This window comes from Felis catus, chromosome B2 (assembly GCF_018350175.1).
Source record: "Felis catus isolate Fca126 chromosome B2, F.catus_Fca126_mat1.0, whole genome shotgun sequence".
Classification (NCBI taxonomy): Eukaryota; Metazoa; Chordata; class Mammalia; order Carnivora; family Felidae; genus Felis; species Felis catus.
The window spans coordinates 44,248,143-44,268,787 of NC_058372.1; the positions used below are offsets into that span (position 1 = coordinate 44,248,143).

At 43.9% G+C, this 20,645-nt stretch overlaps 1 protein-coding gene across 3 annotated transcripts in view; it reads right to left on the reverse strand.

The window, feature by feature from the left end:
- Positions 1–14,515: 14,515 nt before the first annotated feature.
- CYP39A1 (cytochrome P450 family 39 subfamily A member 1) overlaps positions 14,516–20,645 on the reverse strand; it is a 95,689-nt gene continuing 89,559 nt past the window's right edge. The window contains exons 11-13 of one of the 3 annotated variants that reach the window (XR_006597807.1): positions 19,211–19,298; positions 16,410–16,615; positions 14,516–14,651 (exon numbers count right to left, since the gene is read on the reverse strand). Coding sequence is in view for 1 of the 3 variants with exons in the window: in XM_003986216.6 (XP_003986265.1) it covers positions 16,544–16,615; positions 19,211–19,298 (160 nt within the window). In the remaining 2 variants the exon portion in view is untranslated. Of the gene's footprint in view, positions 14,652–14,681; positions 14,799–15,585; positions 16,616–19,210; positions 19,299–20,645 lie in introns of those variants that run through there. The other 2 variants (XR_006597808.1, XM_003986216.6) reach the window with 2 other exon arrangements.

A 20,645-nucleotide genomic window follows, 5' to 3' on the forward strand; every position in this document is an offset into this window, starting at 1 on the left:
TAATATACCAATATTCGTGGACTGGTTCACAAGCATATTGACCACAGGGCTTTTTTTTTTTCTGGAGGTTTGCATCTATGACCATCTTATGTTGACTGGGACATGCTTCCCAGTAAACACTTCCTAATATAACAATTTCGAACTTGTTCTCTGGAGATCCTAAAGCCTCAGGATTTCCAAATTTGCAAGATCTAAGGGGAGAGCTGTATCTATGACTATAAACCTTGTGATGAATAACTGAAGAAAATGTTTCCAAAATGAACTAAATAGAATTCTATTTATTAAGTCAAACAAATATAATACAGAGCTTGTTGAAGAAATCTTCACCAATAACTCTATCAGCCTGTCTCTGACCATCAGATCTAAAGCTCCTCTTGCCCCCTTCACATTTCTTGCGTCCATTTCTATCCTATAATCCTGTTTAGCTTTCCACATAGCACTTAATTGTTATCTGAAATCATCTGGTCTGTCCATACTTAGAATCTGAGATTCCCGAAAGTTGACTCGTTTGTGTTTTCAGCAACTATTATGGTGCCAAGTTTACAGAGAATAAATGAAAGTTGTTTCATTCATTCATGTATTTATTCACTCAACAAATATTTACTAAATACTTACCATGTATCCCAAACCATTCCTGTCTGGACATAGTAGTAAGTAAAACAGACAGTCTGTTCCATGAATTGTTTGTATGTTGGATTTTTGGAAAAAATAGAATATGACTGCGTTTCCTTTTGGAATAGAATATTTTCAATTCAAATTATCCATAAGTAACTTACCTAATTCTATAAACATGAATTTTCATAGGACTTGTTTTCATTGTACTTTTTTTAAATTTAAATTTTAGTTAGTTAACATATAGTGCAATATTGGTTTCAGAAGTAGAATTCTGTGATTCATCACTTACATACAACACCCAGTGCTCATCACAAGTCCCCTCCTTAGTACCCATAACCCATCTAGCCCATCTCCCGTCTACCTCCCTTCACCAACCTTTAGTTTGTTCTCTGTCATTACGAGTCTCTTGTGGTTCGTTTCCCTCTCTTCTCTTCCTCCTTCCTTCCCATTTGTAGTATGCTGTCATTTGTTTATTTATTTTTGCTTTTATTATTTGTTGTTGTCACTTGTTTAAAGTAGAAGGACCAAAACATTTATTTGTATTGCCTCATTTAATCCTGACAACCAGTATGTGCAGGTGGGAACCATTACCTAATAGTGGAGACCATTCCCTGTATTTAACACATGAGAAAATTGAGCTAATGGATATAATTTACCCAAGACATTTCATTAGGACATAGGTAGTATCTGAATACAAGCCCAGAGGATCTGAAATTAAAACCCACATCCTTTTCTACCGCACCTACTGCCTTCTTATGATATTAGTATAGCCCAAGAATTATGAAAGGGAAAAAGTCAAAAGCACCAAAAATGACAAAGTCAACAGGACCTTTGTGTCCCATTTTGTAACCACATGAATTCTCTCTAGCTTTTTTTTTTTTTTTTTTTGCACGGATGTTCCCTTTCTGAGCTCTGGGCAGTGCATCTTCTTACCTCCCCAAATCCTGTCAGGACTGTAAGTAGGTAGCCTCTACCACCTTAGAGGTAGTGACTTCTGTATTTCTGACACCTACTGTTTTCCTGGTGAATAAGACCAAGCAGTGTGTTTCATTACATGGATACTGCAAAGGGAAGATAAAGCCAACAAAGGAGCTGAAGGAAATCATAGAGAAGAAGGAGGTAAGGAGAGAAAAGTAAGTTCAAAATGAGCCAAATTTAGAAAACATTGGCATTTCACTGTTCAAGTTACAAAATTTGTCTTGTTTTCCAGCAGTCCAAGTTCGGCCACTAATTTGATGGGCGACCATTATCAGGTCTCTTTGTCCTTCTGGGTGTCAGGTTGGTGACACCATGGAGCGTCAAGCCAGTCCTGGACTGCTGACCTCGGATGTCCTTAATGTGAGATCATGAGCCCCTGTATGTTTACATCACTGTCACTTTGGGATTTTCCATGATATGCAGCCAAATACAATGTTAATTGAGACAATTGGTGTGTGTTTTTAGTGTTAAAAAAGTACATTTTGAAAGAACTCCTTGAGACTTGACTGACACTCAAAGAAGTGGAAAAGTGGTGATATAAATAGTGATGATGAAGGGGAGAAGAAGAAGAAGAAGAAGAAGAAGAAGAAGAAGAAGAAGAAGAAGAAAAAGGAGGAGGAAAGAAGAGAGGGGGAAGGAGCAAGAGAAGGAGGAAAAGGAGGGAAGAGAAGGAGGGGCAAGGAGAGAAGGCAACAGGAATAAAAACAGCGGCAACAACAAACAACAAAACAAGAGAAAGTTCCCTTTCAAATCTAGACTAAAACTTTTCCTTTGACATTTAAGTAATATTTGTCAAACTCTGAGTATCTTTGGAGGTTCCCTTCCTCATCGAATACAATTTTTCACAAAGATTTCATTATCACATTCTGCTGTCAGTCCCACTAAAACCTATAAAACCAAGGTTCAAATTTCCTCTTGCGTATAATAGGCCAGTTACCATTTTTTCTCTTTTAAGTTAACTTGATCAAACACATAGTTCATCCATTAACTAAATCTTATCAGTTGCTACTCACTATTCCTGGTATTCTGCCAAGGTTCACTCTTTCCTCGCTGAGGCCAACGTCTGCCTGGGGTTTGTATCTGACTTCAATGTTTCAGTCAAATGCCCTTCCCTCTGCCTCCGCGATGCCCCAATCTGGAATAAATTGGTCCTCTCACTCGCCTACAAGTCCAATCTGTCCACAGCCAACTAGTTAGGAGGAACTACGCCAGGATGGTGGCCATTCCCTAGAAGAGGACTGGCCACTGTTCACCCCCAGGGCTCAGGCGTATGATATGATTTGCTTTGTCCAGTTAAATGGGAGAAAAATAAAACTCGAGAAAGAGGAAGGTTTCTGTTCATCACAATTCCCAGATTATAAAGAGATCCTCTGGCGGAAGGAAAGAAAAGATGAAGGGGATACAAGCAGGAGAGGTCACAGGGAAAAGAGAAAGGGTAGGGGCATGATCTGAAGACGAGGGGCAGAGGAGCAGGGTCAGGGTCTGAAGAGGGCCCAGCCTCTTGTCCACCAACTCCTGGCATTAGCTACAGCCAGGGCCAAAGAGGGGCCAGCCTGGAGTCCTCCCTTCTCACCTTGCAAGCCCCATGCATCTCTTGTCCTCAAAGGCTGCACTAACTTTCCCTCCTGCCGGCATAGGATGAAGATTTTTCCTTAGCAGCAATCCTCACCGTGCCTATTTACCAATGAGTAGGGCGACCCTTGTTTGAGCCCCACCTCTTTGCTTCAGCCAAGTTGGCTTACTTTGCCCAGAGAACCCCCACCCTACCCCTCTCTCTCTCTCCGTCTCTGCCCCCACTGGCAGCAGGTCTACTGCCCACAGCACTCATAAACCCACGGAGCCTGTCAAGCTTGTGGAGTGGAGCTAAATGGAAAAGGGCGAGCGTTTAGACTTGGGACCTGGGTGGGCTAAACTCATCCAGCCTGAGGTTCTCCCTAACTTGCAGTCATGTCACGCTATATGTCTGTGCAGCTTGAACTTGTGTCTCTCAGCTTCTGGTTTAGCAGCTGTCTTCAGGTTCACATGCCTACAAGTGTCTCTCCTGCAGGAGCTAATCCTTGGTTTCATTTGCAGCTTCTACTGCTTGGGGTGACCACACTGAGTCACGTCTTTTCCTTTCATATCCTGGCTCTGCCTTCCTTCTTCACCAGCCACCCACTTTCCTGCTGCACATGAGGTGTTTTTTCCAAGCTTAAGAATTAGAGAGGAGTTCGTGGGCCTGTAAGCAGTTAACGGCCCCAACTTGACACTTGAACTCTCGTCTTTACTGGACCAAGGGCCTCTGGTAAAGGCGGGAAGAAAAAAGCAAAGCAAAGAAAAAGAAAAAGAAAACTGGTGAGGTTTCACATGTGAAACCTTGTTTTTCCCAAATCAGAGGGAAATAATTCTAGTGCCTCCTCTCCAACCCCATTCTGTTTTTGGCTTTTGGAGCTAGTGCTTGTGTTTTTATTAATTTGCACCAAATGGATGCTTAGCAACAACAATCAAACATGCTGCATTAAATATAAAACTACTTTCTGAAGGAGCTCAGGATTACAAAAACAAGCTCATTTGGGACACAGCTCTTGAAGACCCATATAAATAGAACATAAACATTTGAAGGATATATAAAGACATTTGCCACATTCCATTTATTGATGGATGAAATGCAGTACATCAAATCAGATAAAAATTTTAATCTGGTTCCAATTAACTTTGTTTCATTTCATTTTATGGTACTTGCACTCCAAACTAAGAAAACTTGGTTTAGTTTTCTTCATGGCATGGCAACAGAAACAATCGTCAAGTGATGTTGAAGTTTATTTAAATCTGATTCAAAGGACAGCACAGCATTTAAATTATGGTACAAAATTCTTATGCAAACACATGGGGTTGGATATCTTCTCGAAGCAGCAATCCCCACATTTGAGTGGCTCAACACTGTGGAAGTGTATCATGTGCTTTCTGAGCATTTCAATGTGGGTTGGGCTGGGGGGGGTGACCCTTCTCCACATATTCAAGGACCCCGACTTCTGCCATCTGTGACCTCACCATCCAGTGGGGCCTCAGAGCCATTCACTGAAACCAAGATGGAAGAAGAGAACAGAGTGGTCCATGGAAGGGTTTTCATAGGTGAGGCCTAGAAATCTACCACTCGCGTCCAAATTCCACTGGTCAGGACTCAGTCATGTGGCCACACCCAAGTGCAAGGAAGGCTGGGGGAGATGTAGCGTTGTGTTTCCAGAAGGAAAGGGGAAACAGTTTGGTGGAAAAGTTTCTGGCGATCTCAGTGAAGATTGGAAAAGGCTCCTCCTGGCTCAGCAAAGGAAAATCAGAAATAAGAGGAAGTGGCACTGTATGAGGGGAAAGGGCGCAAAGCAAGGGGTCTGCAGTTTCTACCTTCGTCTTTGCACATGACGGACGTGGACCACAACCTCAGAGCCTCCTCTGGGTGCTGGACGGTGTGGACATGATGCCCTCACCGGAGGTGACACAAGTCCTTTGGCCACTCTTGGATTTTGACGACAGCTGTTCATTCTGCATCTATTGTGTCTAGTGACGTTCTATTTTTTTTTCTATGTTGAAATATATTCATATAATCTTATGATAAAGAAGAATGCCCCATATTTCGGAAAGTCCTAAGAATATGTAGTGTGTGTGTGTGTGTGTGTGCGTGTGTGTGTGTGCATGCGCGCACACACACACACGCACACACACACACGTGCTGGTGGGGTTAGTAATAGATGGCTGTTGAGAAGGGAAGCAGACGGTGAGCGGAAACACGGCAGTAAATGCAATATTACAGGGCGCCTGGGTGGCTCAGTCGGTTAAGCGTCTGCTTTTGGCTCAGGTCATGTTCTTGCGGCTCATGGGTTTGAGCCCCGTGTGGGGCTCTGTGCTGACAGCTCGGAGCCTGGAGCCTGCTTCGGATTCTGTGTCTCCCTCTCTCTCTGCCCCTTCCCCACTCATTCTCTGTCTCTCTCTCTCTCTCAAAAATAAACATTAAAAATTTTTTTAAATGCAATATTTCATAGAAACTACCTGGGGGAATTGGTAGAAGGCTGAATGGACTTTTTCTCCCAACAACAGCATCAAGCATCATAGGGCTGTAATGCTAGAAGGGCTCTTAGGAGGGAGATAGTCTGACTCCCCTATTAAGAGAGACATCTTGGAGGGCATGGTGTGCCTCTCTCATTCTCTCTTTGCCTGACACTCTCTTGGCTCATTTAAGATGATGAATGAATGAATGAATGAATGCATGAATGAATATCCTCAAAGGTAGTTTCTTAAATGACATTATAATACAGAAAAGCTTGGTGGGGCGCCTGGGTGGTTCAGTCAGTTCAGCATCCACCTCTCGATTTCGGCTCTGGTCATGATCTCAGGGTTCGTGAGTTCGAGCCCTGCATCAGACTCTGTGTTAACAGTGCGGAGCCTGCTTGGGATCCTCTCACTCCCTCTCTCTCTCTGCCCTTCCTCTGCTAGAGACACTCTCTTTCTCTCAAAATACATAAGTAAAAACATTAAAAATTTAAAAAATAAAATAAAAAAGAGAAACCTTAGCAAAATCTCAATGTGTAGAGTCTTACAAATTGGATTGTAGTTTGGGGCTCATCTAGAAACATTTTCATGAAGGTTAGTCCATTTATGTTTCAGACAGGGGATAATGCCTTTTTAGTTTATTTTATTTTTGAGATAGAGAGAGACAGAGCATGAGCAGGGGAGGGGCAGAGAGAGAGAGAGAGAGAGAGGGAGACACGGAATCCGAAGCAGGCTCCAGGCTCCGAGCGGTCAGCACAGAGCCCGACGCGGGGCTCGAACTCATGAACCACGAGATCGTGACCTGAGCCGAAGTCAGAGGATTAACTGGCTGAGCCACCCAGGTGCCCGCCTTATTTTTATTTTATTTTGTGCTTGTTACCCTTTTGGCCAGATGAACGATTAACAGAGCATGGGAAAAGAGTGCTGGGAATGTAACCGGGGGCTAGACAGGTTGTCTTGTCCTTCGTGTTTGGTCTTTACCTCACCCGAGAAAAGCACTGGCACAGAAGAGGCAGGTGCAGCACTCAGCGAGGCGTCTTCCACAAGAGAGAGCAGAGGGGAGAGACGCCTCTAGACATTCGGTTGGGACAGAACCGAAGTTGTTCCCAGCAAGCTGGCCGAGGAGAACTCGAAGGATGTGGGTCTCAGACGAGTGGCCCGTTTTTCTAAAACCATAATGAGAGGGGTTCCGGGACGGGAAGAGCAGAGTGGCAGCGCTTACGGCTACTGGAGAAAAACACAGTTGGGTTCCCGGAAATATGACAGCTGGAAATTTCCCAGGTCGAACAAGGCCGAGGGCTGTAGTGAATGTCGACTGCAATTTGCAGGGGAGCCTACGGGGCCAAGGAGTTGGTCCGGGAACGTTTTAATCCTTGCTGTGCCTTGTCGCTGGATGGCACTTGCCGGGCAGCAGAGTTCACAAAGCGAGTCAGTTTCAACCCCAGGGCGAGGTGGCTATTGTGATTAGCCCTGCTTTACGGGCTGGGAAACTGTGGCCGAAGGGGCCGAAGGGTGGTGAAGACAAGAGTCAGGACTGGGACATGGGGGGGTTTGAGTCTAACCTCAGTTCTTTCCACTGCTCCGAGCTGCCTCATCCTTCCTCCCTTCATGACAGAAGATGCAGGAAGGCCTGTAGCTGTGACTTATTTGCCCTCCAGGATTTGGCCCGCAGCGGGCACCTCCCAAGACACCACCACGCCACTGTGCGTGTTGCAATCAGACGTGGGGTTGGCGAAGGGTCTTAGCCTCCCCCAAACAGGCTTCTCATGTTGCAGAGGGTAAACAAGACCCATGAGGTGTGGCTCAGCCATGCCACCAGGACTCACGTTAGAGTATCTTCCTGTAAACCCCACTGCTAAGCCCAGAAAGGCGTCCTTTCTTTATCCTAGACTCTCGCAACAGGAGAGCAGGTGATCTCTGCCTAGTGTGCAGTGAAAAACCTTGCCTTGGAGCTCTTTTTAAGGGAAAACTCGGCTTCCCTGTCTTCATATGGGGGGATGAACTGAAAACTAAAACCCTATTGCCGATTTCCACCGCAGTAGGCAAGTGTAAGACAAGCCTCCTCCATAAGCACTTTCCGGATGCCTATTTTATGAATCAATTCACCACACTTCTTGGAACTGATGGCCAAAATCAGTATCTTCTTATGGAGTGTGGTTCTTGTTTGTTGTGGAAAGAGAAAAGGCAAAGCCTGGAAAGGCCTTCCACAGGTCGAACACAATCAATCGATGTTGACTCTTATTATTAGCATTAGTTTATTATCATTATTATCTTTAACTTGTGGCCTTACTAGGCCAAAATACAGAAACCTTCAGAATGCTCTTATAGAGCAATTTAGTTATTCTGTTTGTTCCCTTCTTTGCTGCACCAGGAGAACGGAATGTAACTATTTCTCCTCACTTCCCGGAACACTTCTAAGTCTAAGCCATTTCTGTCCTTGAGATGTAGCTAGGTTGTGGGTTTTATGAGCTATCAAGGCCAACTCCTAAAGAACAGGGAGAACCGAGGGTCAGGGACACTACAGTGACGTTTGGAGAAGCCAAGAGAGGTTCTCCCTCATTAGAAAGAGCTTCTACTGGACTGACAAGGGTGACTGAGCCTGGGAGACCCGAGTCTTGAAGACTTTGATGGAGATGTGAGACCAAGGGAGTCTAGGCCAAACAGAACGTAGGCTCCGGGGTTCTTGCCGTGCTGAGTGAGGCCCAGAACTTATAGGAAGTCATGGGACTTTAATGGACAGCAGTGATGGGAGGGCAGAGGCAGACTGGAAACATTGGTGACCAGGGGGCACTTGTCCCTTTTTCTATTCACCAGGAACATCCTTAATTTTACTATGAAGCTGGGAAGGATGGAGGGCCCTCAGAATGAATTATTATTCATCTATAGTTTGCAGCTGGCCCAAAAGAACAGGACCTCAGAATCTGGAACGGTGAAGCTTTATGGAGTATTTAATAAGTTGTGTTTTTTGCACAGCTGCCTTGTGTTCTAAGAGTCACACTTACCACATTGCATATTCTTTCCAGTAGACTTTTTTTCACAGTTTTATTGAGATATAATTGCTTTACCATGTAACTCGCCCATTTCAATGTAAGATTCAATGGCTTTTCGGATATTCACTGAGATGCACAAACCATCACCACAATCAATTGAAAACATTTTATAAAAGTAGCCCTATGTCCCTTAAGCTGTCACTTGTTCAATCATCTCCCCGCCCCCCCTCCGCCGGCCCCCACCCCCACCCCGAGCCCTAGGCGATCACTAATCTGCTTTCTCTCTTTGCAGATTTGCCTTTCTGGATATTTCATATAAATGGAATCATACAACATGTGGTCCTTTCTATCTGGCGTCTTCACTCAGCATGTTTTCAAGACTCATCCATGTTGCAGCATTTACCCGTATTTCATTTCTTTTTATTTATTTTTTTTTAACTCTTGTTTTGTTTTGTTTTCTGTTTTTTTGTTTTGAGTGAGAGAGAGAGGCAGAGGGAGGGAGAATCTTAAGCAGGCTCCACATTGAGCGTGCAGCCTGACGCGGGGCTCGCTTTCATGGCCTGAGCCGAATTCCAGAGTCAGAGGCTTAACCGACTGAGCCACCCAGGCCCCCCTCGTTTCTTTTTTAGATTGGAGAAAAGAGGACTACAGGCATGAAAAAGAACCGCAGCCAGATTTCTCAAGAGTGTTCGGGAAGACCCGTTTATGCTGTGGCGGCAAGCATCGGCGTTAACTGCTCGCACTGTATGCCTAGTGCAAATTCGGGGAAAGGATTTTTCCTTCTCATCGAGAGTCAGGGACCCAGGCTGATAGAGGCTGTCTCCCTTTTTGCTGCTAGCTTCCCCCATCACAACATCAGTGAAGGCGGAAAGAAAGGCCATTTATATCTCTAGGGCCCCCCTGTGTTTCGACTTGGAATTGACACTCACCATTTCTACTTACAGATAATTGGCCCCAATTGGTCACATGACCCTGCTTAACTGTCAGGGGGCCCTGGGAAATGTGCGGAAGCGCCCGACATTCAGCAGGCTTGAAATGTCTCTGCCACACAGAGCTTGTCTAGTCCAGCATTTTTCAAAACGTGCTGTTCTGATCCCGGGGGCTCTGCAGCGGTCGTACAAACAATGAGGTAGGGCCGATTAATGCCGAGTTGGGTTTGTCAGCTTTTATCTGCTTTTTTGTTGGGAGATCTACAAATCAATGTGTTGAGGCATGAAAAGTTTTGCTGCCCAAAGGAGTTGGAAATTTCCTTATTTGTTCCATTTTTCTGTCTTCAGAGAATCACTCCCTTAAACCCTCTCGCCTGGGGGGTTGTGCTCACCAGGCACCCAACATCCTACAAGGGCACATAACATTCCCCAGCTTGGATTTTAGCTTCTTAAGCGCTAAAACCAGATGTTCGGCTGAAATCGCAAATCATGTTCTCTACACATGTTTATTTTCCGCAACAACCACAATGAAAATCAGAGGGTTTATATGCATTGTGAAGCAAAGACCACACCCCTTCCTTCAGGTCACTTTTATAGAATTCTTCCCAAAGTTCCAAGTCACCGGAAGGCAAAGCTTAAACTAAAACTCTTTGGTATTTAGTTTCTGTCTGTACCAGAAGAGAAAATCCATCTATCTTCCTTACCCTCTGGCCTCTTGGGTCCCTAATGACCAGGACTATTTTTATCAGGGAAGGAGGTAGGACTATGCTCAAAAAAAGAGTCGATTGCTGTTAATTGATGATACATGATATATTAGGAGAATTTATGACATTTTTTTTTGATATTTACATATATATTCCATTACTAAAAGATGCATATTTTCAGACGTTTTTCTTAAAACAGTGAACGGCCCCCTGCCCCATCTGTGGGGTCTAACTCTAGGCCAGTCACTTGCAAGGTTCTCATGAGGGTTGGGGCGGGGTGGAGAAGGAAGCCGAGAAGGAAGGAAACTGGCACCACGAGGAGTCCTTCTCCTCTATTTGTAAAGTAGGCTACACCGCAAATTAGCCACATTTTACCTAAGAGGTAAGAGAGAACCCAGAGTGTGGATTCTGATGACACCAAGGTCAAAGGTGCTGTCACCTGTGGGTAACATTGTCTTTTTTGGAAGGATACAGTGCTGGCTGATGTTACGAGGACATGTTCTGCAGCCAGACGCCCTGGGTTCAAATCCCGCCTCTGCCACTTAGCAGTTGCGTGATCTCACCCAGTCTCTCCAAGCTCCATTTCTCTCACTTGTAAAATAGGGATAATAATAGAAACAAAGTGAACACATGGGACTGAATGTGTTTATGAGACCAAAGTAAATGGATGGGTGAGACGTGCTTGGCCGAGCGAGTGCCATATAGTAACTGCTCAGGCGACAAAGGTCAGATTGTTGGTTTCTAGAAAGTAACAGGCATTTTGTTAAGAAAACAGGCAGTTAAAACCAGTTGTACCCGTGTCAGCAACAACCTCTAGCCATTTATTAAACTAGCAAAAAATGAGATTATAAAGCTAACAACAAAACTCTAATTAAAGTTTACTTTAATTACCCAAAACCAGATCATGGGGATATTTATTCTATTTTTTTTTTTTTGAGAGACAGTGCATGAGTGGGGAGGGGAAGAGAGAGAGGGGGAGACGGAGAATCTAAAGCAGGCCCCATGCCCAGCGCAGACAGAGCCCAATGCAAGGCTCGATCTCACGATCATGAGATCATGACCTGAGCCCAAATCAAGAGTTGGATGATTCACCAACTGAGCCACCCAGTGGTCCCTGGGAACGTCTATTCTAAAACAAAAGATACTGTGCTGATAAAAGCCGGGTGCAATGGTCCACTCTCATGGGGATATTCAGAGACGACCACCAGCTCCCGGCCTGCTCTACCAAGAGGCGTGGAACCCAGAGGAGCATTTGTGGGGAGGGTTTTTTTTTTTTCCTTCCTTTTGAGTGTAATTGACATACGACATCGCATTCGTTTCAGATGTACAACGCAGTGATTTGACATATACATTACGCCGTGCTCCCCACAAGGGTAGCTACCATCCACCCGGTTACATTACCATCCCAACATCACTGACTCTATTCCCTCCACCGTGTGTGGACGCAGCTAGAAGGAGCTGGCTATGCACCTGCTAGAGGGCCCTCCCCGAATGCCACCATGCCGGGGCCTTCATCCCGGACTTCCCAGCCTCCTGAACGGTGAGAAATAAATGTCTGTGGTTTCTAAGCCACCCAGTCTCTTGGCATTTTGTTACAGCAGCCCGGATGGACAAAGACGCTTCCTTTTTGTCACACTGAAATCTCACAGTGACTTGTAAGTCTGAGGAGTGTGATCTCCGACTACATGTGGACACTTGGGTTTCAGCAGGTGACTTCTCAATTTAAGTGTTAATGGCCCTTCCCGCCCCCTCCCCCATTTCCTGCTTCAGTTACAAGTTTCCGGGGGGCACCACCACCGAGTTCTGCTATCCTGTCAGGAAACACACGCACGCTCACTTCTGCTCGCAGGCTGCCAAGGGAAACTGGAGTCATAATCTGCGCCCATTTCTGTCCTCGGAACAAGGAGAGGGAGGGTTAACTCCTATTACCACACGTGCTACAACAGCTGCCTCCAGGAGGATGTTCTGCACGTCTGTATTAAGACACGATCACAACCACAGTCGGAATTTCATTCTCTTCACCTAAGTGCCCGGCCAGCCTCCCCTCACACGCCTCCCCTCGGACGTTCTCATCCCGCCCCAACTGCTTGTCCTCTGAAACTTGCCATCAAGACGGTCTGTCCTGTGACCACAGCCCTCTGCTGGGTTTCTCACCATTTGTTCCCACTACTTTTATTCTTCAACTCCACATGGAGCCCAGTTTCCTGACTGATTGTTTTTTGTTGTTATTTTTTAACTTTTTTTAATGTTTATTTACTTTTGAGACACACACACACACACACACACACACACACACACACACAGAGTGCAAGCTGAGGAGGGGCAGAGAGAGAGAGAGAGGGAGACACAGAATCTGAAGCAGGCTCCAGGCTCCGAGCTGTCAGCACAGAGCCCGATGTGGGGCTCCAACCCATGGACTGCGAGATCGTGACCTGAGCCGAAGCCGGACGCCGAATCGACTGAGCCACCCAGGCGCCCCGTGACTGATTGTTTCTTCTTTTCAGCCTTTTTCTGCCTCTTCTTCCTTCCCTCTCTGCCTGGTACTCTTAGGTTACCCTCAACCGCACTTAACCTCTCTTGTACACATTCATCCAATGATCAAGATCCCGACTGCATTAATCCTGTTCTTCCAGCTGTCCTGCAGGCTGCTAGAAGTTCCTTCAGAGCTCATACCACAAAACTGCCATGGTATTTCATCATGAAAATATCTCCCCTCCCCTCCCCGCTGCCCCCACTTCTCCATTCCCTCACTCCCAGGAAATAACTCACCTTCCACTTGACACGGAAAATAAAATCTGTCAAATGAGAATTTGCTCAGTTTCCTGCTACTGCCCTTACCTGAGTCCTTCCTCCTTGCTTCTTTAAGGGTGGAATATGTGACCTTCCTGCCTCCGGTCTACAGCTAATTCCTGTGCATAGGCTCTCTATCCCAATACCTCCCATCTGAGAGGTTTTGCATGAAAAACTATCTTCTCTATTGTCTCTTATTTCAATGTAGCCTCTCTCTACAGGCTTCTTCCCATAAGCACTGGAACATGCTAGTGTCTTCCCTGCATAAAAGAAAGGGAGGGAGAGAGAGAGAAAAAGAGAAGGAAGGGAACAAAGGGAAGGAGGAAGGGAAGAAAGTAGGAAGGAGGGATGGAGGGAGGAAGGAAGTAAGGGAGAGAAGGAGGGAGGAAGGAAGTCCTTTCATGTCCCCTTCCAAGCGCCACTCTCCCTTTTCTCCCCTTCACAGGAAAACCCCTTCTATGTTATGTATGTGTCTCTGTCTCTTTCCTCCTGTGCCTTCTTTAGCATACTGCTTGTGCAACAGCAAGTCTATTCTTCTCTTTTCTTTTTTCTTTTCTTTTCTTTTCTTTTCTTTTCTTTTCTTTTCTTTTCTTTTCTTTCCTTTCCTTTCCTTTCCTTTCCTTTCCTTTTCTCTTCTCTTCTTTTTTCCTTTTTAAGTTTATTTATTTTGAGAGACAGAGCAGGGTAGGGACAGAGAGAGAGAGAGAATTCCAGGCAGGCTCCATGCTGTCAGCATGGAGTCCGATGTGGGGCCAGAACTCACAAACTGTGAGATCATGACCTGAGCCGTAACCAAGAGTCGGACGCTTAACCTGCTGTGCCACCCAGGTGCCCCGCAAGTCTATTCTTCAACTGCGTTTACACAGTCTTCAAGTAGAAAAACTACAAGACCCACTACAACTTTGACAACCTGCCTCCTAAGATAGGGCTACAAGTTCAACATCAACCCGGATCTCGACAAGCACTTGACACCGGAGTCCTTTCTGGACTTCTATCCAAACAACAAGGACTCTGCCATCTTGTGCCTCCATGCAAGGCCACCCTACAAGGACATGCCTTCAAGTTCATCAACTGCAAGCAAAGATTACTCTCGCCTCCCCTGTCAGCTCCCCGCGAGCATCTTCAAGCTCTGATTCCACTTCAAGCACTACCACTACCAGTGGTGATGGGCCAATAGATAGATGGATAGATCTTTAGGATTCCAGAGCATGAGCATGCCTTCTGCAGGTGAAAACCATTTGTCATTTGAAAAGCAGCTCCCGACACACTGCTCAGTCTCTGATGCCTGAACGTGCCGAGTGAATACTCGACCAGACTTCCCATGATGAGCTGAGTACTGTTCTATTTATGAAGTAAAATGCCAGGTGGGCTTGGCAGCAACCCATTATACAATGGCTAGGATACATTTGGGATCAGGTTGGAACAGGACCAGAAGTCAATTACATAACACTCCTTCACTTACCTCTGTTTTGCCGATGTATCTCTCTCGATTCACACCGTTGGCCCATTGGGCATGACTAGCTGACAGAAGAGAAACAAATCACAGGCTTGGATGACATATAGATCCGCTTGATACGATGGAACGAACTGACTTCTACCCCACTCAGCCACCTTCAGGGATGCCCCTAAAAGACAGCGGTGAGGGGAAGTTTTCCCAACGTTTTGAGCAGTACGCTCGGCCGTGTTCTTTGTGTGGAGGCAGAAATAGGCTGAGGTAAGAATATACATAGACTCTTGGTCAATGGCAAAAGGTTTGGTTGGTTGGTTGAGGCCTAAAAGAAACAAATTTGGACAGTGGCTGACAACATGGAGGCTATGTTCTCACTAAAGCTGATGTAGCCACTGCCACAGCTGAACGCCCAACCTACCGGAAGAGGGCAATACTGAGTTCTGAATACACCCCGCTGAAAGGGAGAGCCAGCTACTTTAAACTCTACCCTGGAGAGAGCAGTGATTTAGATCTATAATATAGAGTCCCAGCCTAGGGAAATAAAAAGATACGGGACCTCCAAGCGTATTTCTTTTACCATTATTTTATTTTTATCATTTTTATGGTCAACAGATCTCCTGAGTCTACATCCTTTTTTAAAGCGCATAAGCTTGTCAGCTAACATTCATCCTTACCCAGCAAGAATATGGAGATAAACACTAGCCCTGAGTGGCTACAAATTCAGCTGAAGTGTACATTATAGGCAAATACAGTGTTTCGCTGTGGGCCTCAGCTGTTCAGGAGGCCCAGCGTGCCCTAAGAACACTCCCGCCATTTTTAGCAGAGCCTGCCACGTTCAGTCTGCAAGGCTCAGGTCTGCTGTGGACTTCTACACTGCTTCCGTCAGCCCTTCCTGTCTCCGGACCCCAAACCTGCTTAAGCTAAGCTGCGAGCCGGGAGCTAAGCTTCAGAATCGCTGGATTAGTCTGGAAGAGTTAATGCACTCCAGAGTACTTAATTTTCTCCTAGGGAGTCATCCGCTCATTGGTAGGAAATAGATGAGTAAGCAGTCATTATCAACTCCACAGGGTAGTTCTAGCACAGGGGAGCAAATAATCCAGAGGACGACATGCACTCAAAGCTTATTTATTGTGAAATAAAGGAGGCAAGCAGCATTTTACTGAATAGAAGTCACATCATGACATCACCGATCGCTTTATTACTAGCATCACACATTTCCCGTGGGCATCACAGGATTTCTTTTCAGGATTTCATAGTACACATTTCAGATAGAAGTCCTAAGTAATTGGTTCAGATGCTGTTACTGGCCTTGACATCATTTTCTTTGTGTTTCTATACATTAACAAAAATATTACGTCCTAACCCATAATTACCAACACCTTCGATCAAAAGAGTGCTTTCACCTTCATTAAAATACAAATCAATATATCAGTCAGCACACCTTTACTGAATAAACCTTACAGAGAGTGCTGCCCTAGGTGTAGCTGAGCACAGAATGAGTGTAAGACATGCTCCAGGTCTTAGAAAGCTATCATTTTACCCACCCTTTCAGCACTAGACATGTTTCCCATAAAGAGTTATATTACTATAGCTTAAGAATTCCAATTGCCACTTAAGGATCATATAAGAAAAGTAGAAAATTTCCAGAAATTATCGTTTAACGTTTTTTTTAGAGTCGAAGACTTTTAGCCTTTTTCAAAATAGAAATTTAAGCATGTTGCCTTCACTATCTACTCATATTTTCATTCAAACGGCATTATGTCTATTTACAGTTTTAATACAGTTATGCATGAAACCAAACTACAACTTCTTAAGAAGTGCCTCTTTTTTTGAATCATTTAAACATTTTCTATAAACCACTTTTCAGGTCTCTTATATCAGTGAGAGTGATGTCTGATTCTGCGTCTACTCTTACGTTACCAAACACACCTACCATTTCGACATTCTCTTGAATTAAATCCTAAAACAAAGTTAAGCAGTAGAGCTCAGGTCTAGATGCTTCCAGGCTAGTGGATGGGGGCAATCACTCTTCCAGAAGGCCCTGGCCCTCCTTAGGCCCAACCGATGTCATTTTCTTTGTTTAAATTCAATGTGGCATTGTCCTTCTGGCTGTTGGACACCTACCAAATGGAGAGAACTCTAAAAGCAGAAATGGAGAAGAAATACAGACATCAAGAGACATAAGCCAACAGTATTAGACCAAAGGTTTATTCAATGGTGATGACCTCTAAAAGGTACAGAGTCTAGATTTGAAAGAGTGGAAGTATTTGCTTGATGCGTTTCAAAATGTCAGGCATCATTTTTTAGCCTTCCATTCAAGGAACAGAACATTTGCAACCTGTTCTATCAGCCTTGAGGGCTGAGGGATAGTGAAGAGCAAGGAAATGGTAATCAGTTCAATTTAAATCCTCAGTCTATGGTCAAGTTTGAACACAACAAGGCACAGAACGGGCTTCTTAATAAGGACGTTCTTAGGGGAGTTAAGAGGATGAGTTGCAGGGTTACCAGGGACTCCTTGAAGATGCAACGGCAAATTTGTGTGTATGGAAAGTTATGTTCTTTTCTAGAAAGGGATCCATAGGTTTTGTGAGATTATTTAAGGATCCGTGACCCCCCCCCCCCCAAAAGGCAAAATGGAACAAAGCCAACCAACCGAATGAGAAAAACTCCACAGTGTTAGCAAAAATGTGCTTGTTTTGGCAAGACAATTGAAGTTGGTCTTATAAATGCCCCAAACGAATAGCTCTCATTGTCAGTATCTGGACACTGCTCCCCGGTCACAGATCTTGTAAAGCTAATTGTTTGCTTCTCAGTGAGAGCTGAAATTAATTCTCTAAGACTCTTTGAGGTAAAATAAAGCACAGGGCTTTTGAAAAATTAAAATTGGGGATTCTAGCGTTTGATTTTTGCTACTACGACAAGTATATTTCTTTGGGGAAGCTGATTTCCAAGCCCAGCGATGCCCTTGTACTTGACAAAAGAGTGTTCAGAACATGCCCTGGCAACCCATCCCCTCCCATCTCTACAAGAGCCTGGTACTGTGAAGGCCATTTCCTGCATTTTTTTTTGATCACCTCATTTTGCAATTTATTAAAATAAGTCCAATAATTAAATAATTTTAATCGATCTCTTTCTAGAATGAGAATTGCGACGTGAAATGCCACTTGAGATCCTGAGAATTCACTTAGACATATACTTTTTCTAAACTGAGATAACATTTCTTTTTTTGAGATATTTCTCCCAAAAATGTTCTTAGTAGTGTCAAAACAGAAATAGGATGTGTGTAGAATAGTATGATAAATATAACTAATGGAATTCTTAGCTAGGAAAAAGGACTGGGCAAAATCTTGCCTAAGGAACTGGTCAAAATTACAGACCTCTAGGCTTAGGTGTTATGGGGTTTGGACAAACGTCCTCCTTCTAATCTGATAAGGATTCTCATGTCCTCTCACTGGTGGTAAAATATTTGGAGGGGGAATCAGTCCTGGGCAAAACTGTGACATCTAACTCAGTGGATCAGGAACTAGCATTTGGGGAGTATACGCCTGGCCCTGATCTTCATTTTGACAATGAAACCATACGTGCTAAGAACCTTTGTGACAGGTTTTTTGATTTCCCTTCCATGGTAGGATTTTGAGGGCTTTTCATCCTGGTAGTTACTTGTACTCAAAATAGAAGTGCAAAAGAAATCAGGGGAAAGTGCCGAAATGTGCATATTTATGAGTAATACAACATTGTCTGTGTCACTTAGGCACTTACATAATTTCTATTGAAATGTCACCCAAGAGTTTTATTTATCCCTCCATACATTAGCCTTATTATATCAAGAGTAAATCAAAGCACAATATGCCATGTGAATAGCCCTGAAATTGTAATGCTTGATTTCTGAGCTTCATCCTCAGTTGAAACAGCACCTTTTATCCAGAATCTTCAAAATGACTTCCAAACATTTGAAATTAATTGAACTTTCCCTTATCACCTAGGACAGTGGTCCTCAAAGTGTGTTATCCAGATCAGCAGCATTAGCACCACTGGAAATTGGTTACAAATGCAAATTACTGAGCCCCTCCCTAGATATCCTAGATCAGGTACTCTAGGGGTGGGGCCCAGTATTCTGTGTTCTAAAATGCCCCCCACCTCCCCAGGTCATTCTGATGCTTGCCCCAGTTTGAAAGCCACTGGTCTAGGAGAACAGGCCTGTAGAAACACAGAGGAGTTAAATGACTAGAATATTGAACGGTCAGAGGAAGGAATAAGGTCATGGTCTTTTCACTTCTGTTTACTGTCTTTACTGCTGCTCACTGTCTTTGCTGCTTTCTGCTATGGTATTGTTTCTCAAATGGACCAAGGGCTATGACTTGCCTCCAAAACTGATGGGTCGCTTTTGGACTCACAGACGTGCCTCTCTAGGGAAACAAGCCCAACATCAAGGCCATGTCTATTTAGCATAGGGAACAGGGTCAAAATTGGTAAATTCACTGAGGAGCTCCTTAACACTGTAAATGGTGGAAACACTGCTATTTGGTCCCCGTCTTGTGACACTGAGGCACATACATTAGACCCAGAAGTAAGGGAATTAAGTGGCTATCTTCTCAGTCTGGTTTCATGTAAGACCCTGTTAAGATCAAGTCTAGGTGAGGAAATTAGCAGCTCACCTCTAGTAATTAAAACTAAGGGGTTAGAATTTATACCAAATTTGAAAGCCATGGTATTCAAAATTCCAAAAACACTTACCTGTTTTGGTAATGGGTCCAGAAGACTACAGTCATATTTATAAAGTATTAAAATAATACATATTTGAATCTGTAACAGAGCAAACCACCTGAAAGGATAATATGAAATTGTCAGTGAAAGATGCATAAATCTCTACCAATAGAGAATATTTAGAAAGCACACATACAGATTTCAGAGCAAGTATATTCTTCCACACAATATGAACTTTAACCATCAGAAGGATAGAGTAAGGAAGAATTTATTCTTTTCTTTTATAATTCTGTCTACTGCAGAGGGTAGATGGGATCATTAAATTGCTTAAAAATGTAGGTAAAATGCTTAGCCAGTGAAAGCACTCAATTAATGAGGGCCCAGGTCTCCTTCAAAGTTTTAGATCAGTGCTTCCAGCCATGGTAGCCATTAGCTACACGTCGCTATTTAAACATAAATAAATTAAATTTAAACAAAGTTAAAAATTTCGGTTCCTCAGCTGCTCTAGCCATATTTCAGGTACTCAATAGCCATACGTGGCTACTGGCCTCCCTACTGGACAGCACATCTTTAGAACATTTTGCATGATCACAGAAAGTTCTACTGGACACTCTTGTCTGATTTAGACTCTTTTTGCCCATGAGAAATTACTGCCTGGATGTTCTATAGGCATCTCAAATTCCCCATAACTACCAAATATTATTACTTTTGTGATCGTTTACTAAGATGTCTCCCAACTTTTTGATCATATACCCTATAATGAAATATTTGAGCATACCCTACAATATATTGATACTCATTTACTTATAAAGTATATACACATACTACTATATTAGTTTGCTATATACTTTGTAAGACACATACAAATAGAAACTAAAAATATTGAGAGAAAGTATAAATGAAATTCTGCTATTTTTTTTTTGTGCATCTCTGTGGGTTGTTTTGAGTTCTCCTCAGGGTAGGCAATGCCTTTTAGGGGCCATAACTCTTAGTGAATACGATGAGTCCAACAGGTCAGAAAATTGGAAGTCATCACAGACTCAATCCCCTTCTTCGCTCTCTATATCCAATTAGGCACTGAGTCCTTTTGTTTTATCTTCTAAATACTTCCCCAATCCCTCTGCTTCTTGTCTTATCTCCAGTCCCTCCACTATTCCCTCAATGCAGTTCATCATGATTTGTCTCCTGAATTACCAGATTAGCTCAGCTTTCAGATTAATTTTGTTGCTTCCAATTTCACTTCCCTCCACTCTGTCCTTCACTTTACCACTGGAGTGAACTTCCTGAAACATAAATCTGTCACTATGTCCTCAGTGTACGTAGACACACACACAATCTGCTGATGCTTCCCATTTCCTTCCAATTGACAACAGAGAATACAGCCTTTGAAGATATGCCCCCACCTCTCTCCCCAGCCTCCTCCCCACTGATAGCTCCTCTTCGACACCCATGTTCTAGCCACCCC